This window comes from Fukomys damarensis, unplaced genomic scaffold (assembly GCF_012274545.1).
Source record: "Fukomys damarensis isolate Sample0158 unplaced genomic scaffold, DMR_v1.0_HiC HiC_scaffold_16, whole genome shotgun sequence".
NCBI classification, from domain to species: domain Eukaryota; kingdom Metazoa; phylum Chordata; class Mammalia; order Rodentia; family Bathyergidae; genus Fukomys; species Fukomys damarensis.
The window spans coordinates 127,847,707-127,849,287 of NW_022900928.1; the positions used below are offsets into that span (position 1 = coordinate 127,847,707).

The 1,581-nt window shown below is 45.5% G+C and overlaps 1 protein-coding gene across 1 annotated transcript in view; it reads right to left on the bottom strand.

The window, feature by feature from the left end:
- Dner (delta/notch like EGF repeat containing) overlaps window positions 1–1,581 on the bottom strand; it is a 195,230-nt gene that overhangs the window by 7,711 nt on the left and 185,938 nt on the right. Inside the window, exon 11 of the mRNA XM_010608136.3 lies at window positions 302–548. Within this exon, the coding sequence (XP_010606438.2) occupies window positions 302–548 (247 nt within the window). The remainder of the gene's footprint in view (window positions 1–301; window positions 549–1,581) is intronic.

Genomic DNA, 1,581 nt, shown 5'->3' on the forward strand with positions numbered 1-1,581 from the left:
AAAAAAAAAAAAAAAAAAAAAAAGGAATAAGGATAATAGAAAGGTTCAATCTACTGTACCAAAAAGAAAAACAAATGAGATATTTACAGTCACAGTTCAACACAAATTAAATGAGATATACAACGTAAACAAGTCCAGGAAGCCAGCAGCAAGTTACAACGGTTTGCTCCCAAAGTGACCTGTTTATCTGCCCCTCAGGACTATGTTGAACCTTTGTGAATGCTGAACCTTGTTCACAACACAACCCAGTCCGCGGGCGTGAAAGCAACGTCCCCTGCCGCCCTCCAGGGCCCCAGCTCACCTGGCATGCCGGAGGGACGCGAGGGCGCTGCTGAACTCGCCGTCGATGCTGCGGCAGTTGTAGAACTCCTCGTAGGCGGGCCGTGAGGAGCCCTGGTACTCGATGCGGCTGATGCGGCAGATGCCCACGATCAGGATGATGAGCATGAGGACGAAGGCCACGCAGAGGGCCCCGATGATGATGTAGAGGGAGTGGCGCGGCATGTTGGTGAGGCTCTCGGCCATGTGGCCCGACTTCCACTGCAGGTCTGGGGAAACAAGCAGAGGCCCGGGGTCTGCGGAGTGCCACGGTCTGCCCCAACTCTGCCTCCCTAATCTCAGGAGGAGCGGACAAAGGACACTGAGGAGGAGGAGTTCATCGAAATACACACATAGAAAACTTGTTTAGCTCCATAATTATTTTTCAAAACACCATTCTTCTGCCAAAGAAGCACAAACACCGTTTAGCTTCATAACTATTTTTAAAAGAAAGTTTTCTATCCGTTCCAAATACTATTTAAAAATTATGTAAACCCCTGTTGATAAGGGTACAGACATGGTAACTGGACACGTCAACTTTCTGTGAACTCACTAACACGAGTTTATCCAGATATTCCCAGGTTTCCATTTATGCTGGAGAAATAGCTCCGTAAGTGCTCAAAGCTCTGCACAAGAAAATGCATCTTATCATAGTGCAAAGTTCTCAGCTAGCTCATATCCAGGAAGAGGCTCAGAAAGTGACCAGGCACCCATGTGCTCAGAGCTAATAAATGTTAATATTTTATCAATTTTGCTCCAGATTTTGTACATTTATTTTTTAACAAGAGTACATTACAGATAATAGCTAAAATTCCCTTCTTTCCTCATCCTAACCAACATTAAAAAAAAAAATCAAGGTCCAAAAATGAGAAACAACCTCAATTTTAACTCTTTGTGGTATGTACAGATACTCATTACACAGCCAAAGAGTAAGAGAATGTTACCAAGTAGGACCTGATGGTACAGCACAGTGACTTGGCAATCATGTGTAAGCTTAAGACGTCCACCTGTACACTGAAAAGCTGGAGATACAGGGGTAAGAACAGCAAGCAGGTATTGTTTCTTACTGCAGACTAAGCTCTTCAAAAGCATCTCATATTGTATCCCAACCAGAAGCCCTAGAAAGCCAACTTCACTTGGGGTAGGGAGGCCTTTGGAGTTCAGTCTGAGCTGAGACCTTTGTCTCTGCACAGTGATGATCTAAGAAAGTTGCTTTCTCTCCCCTCCCCTCCGCTCCCCTCCCTTTCTCCCTCCCCCACCCCA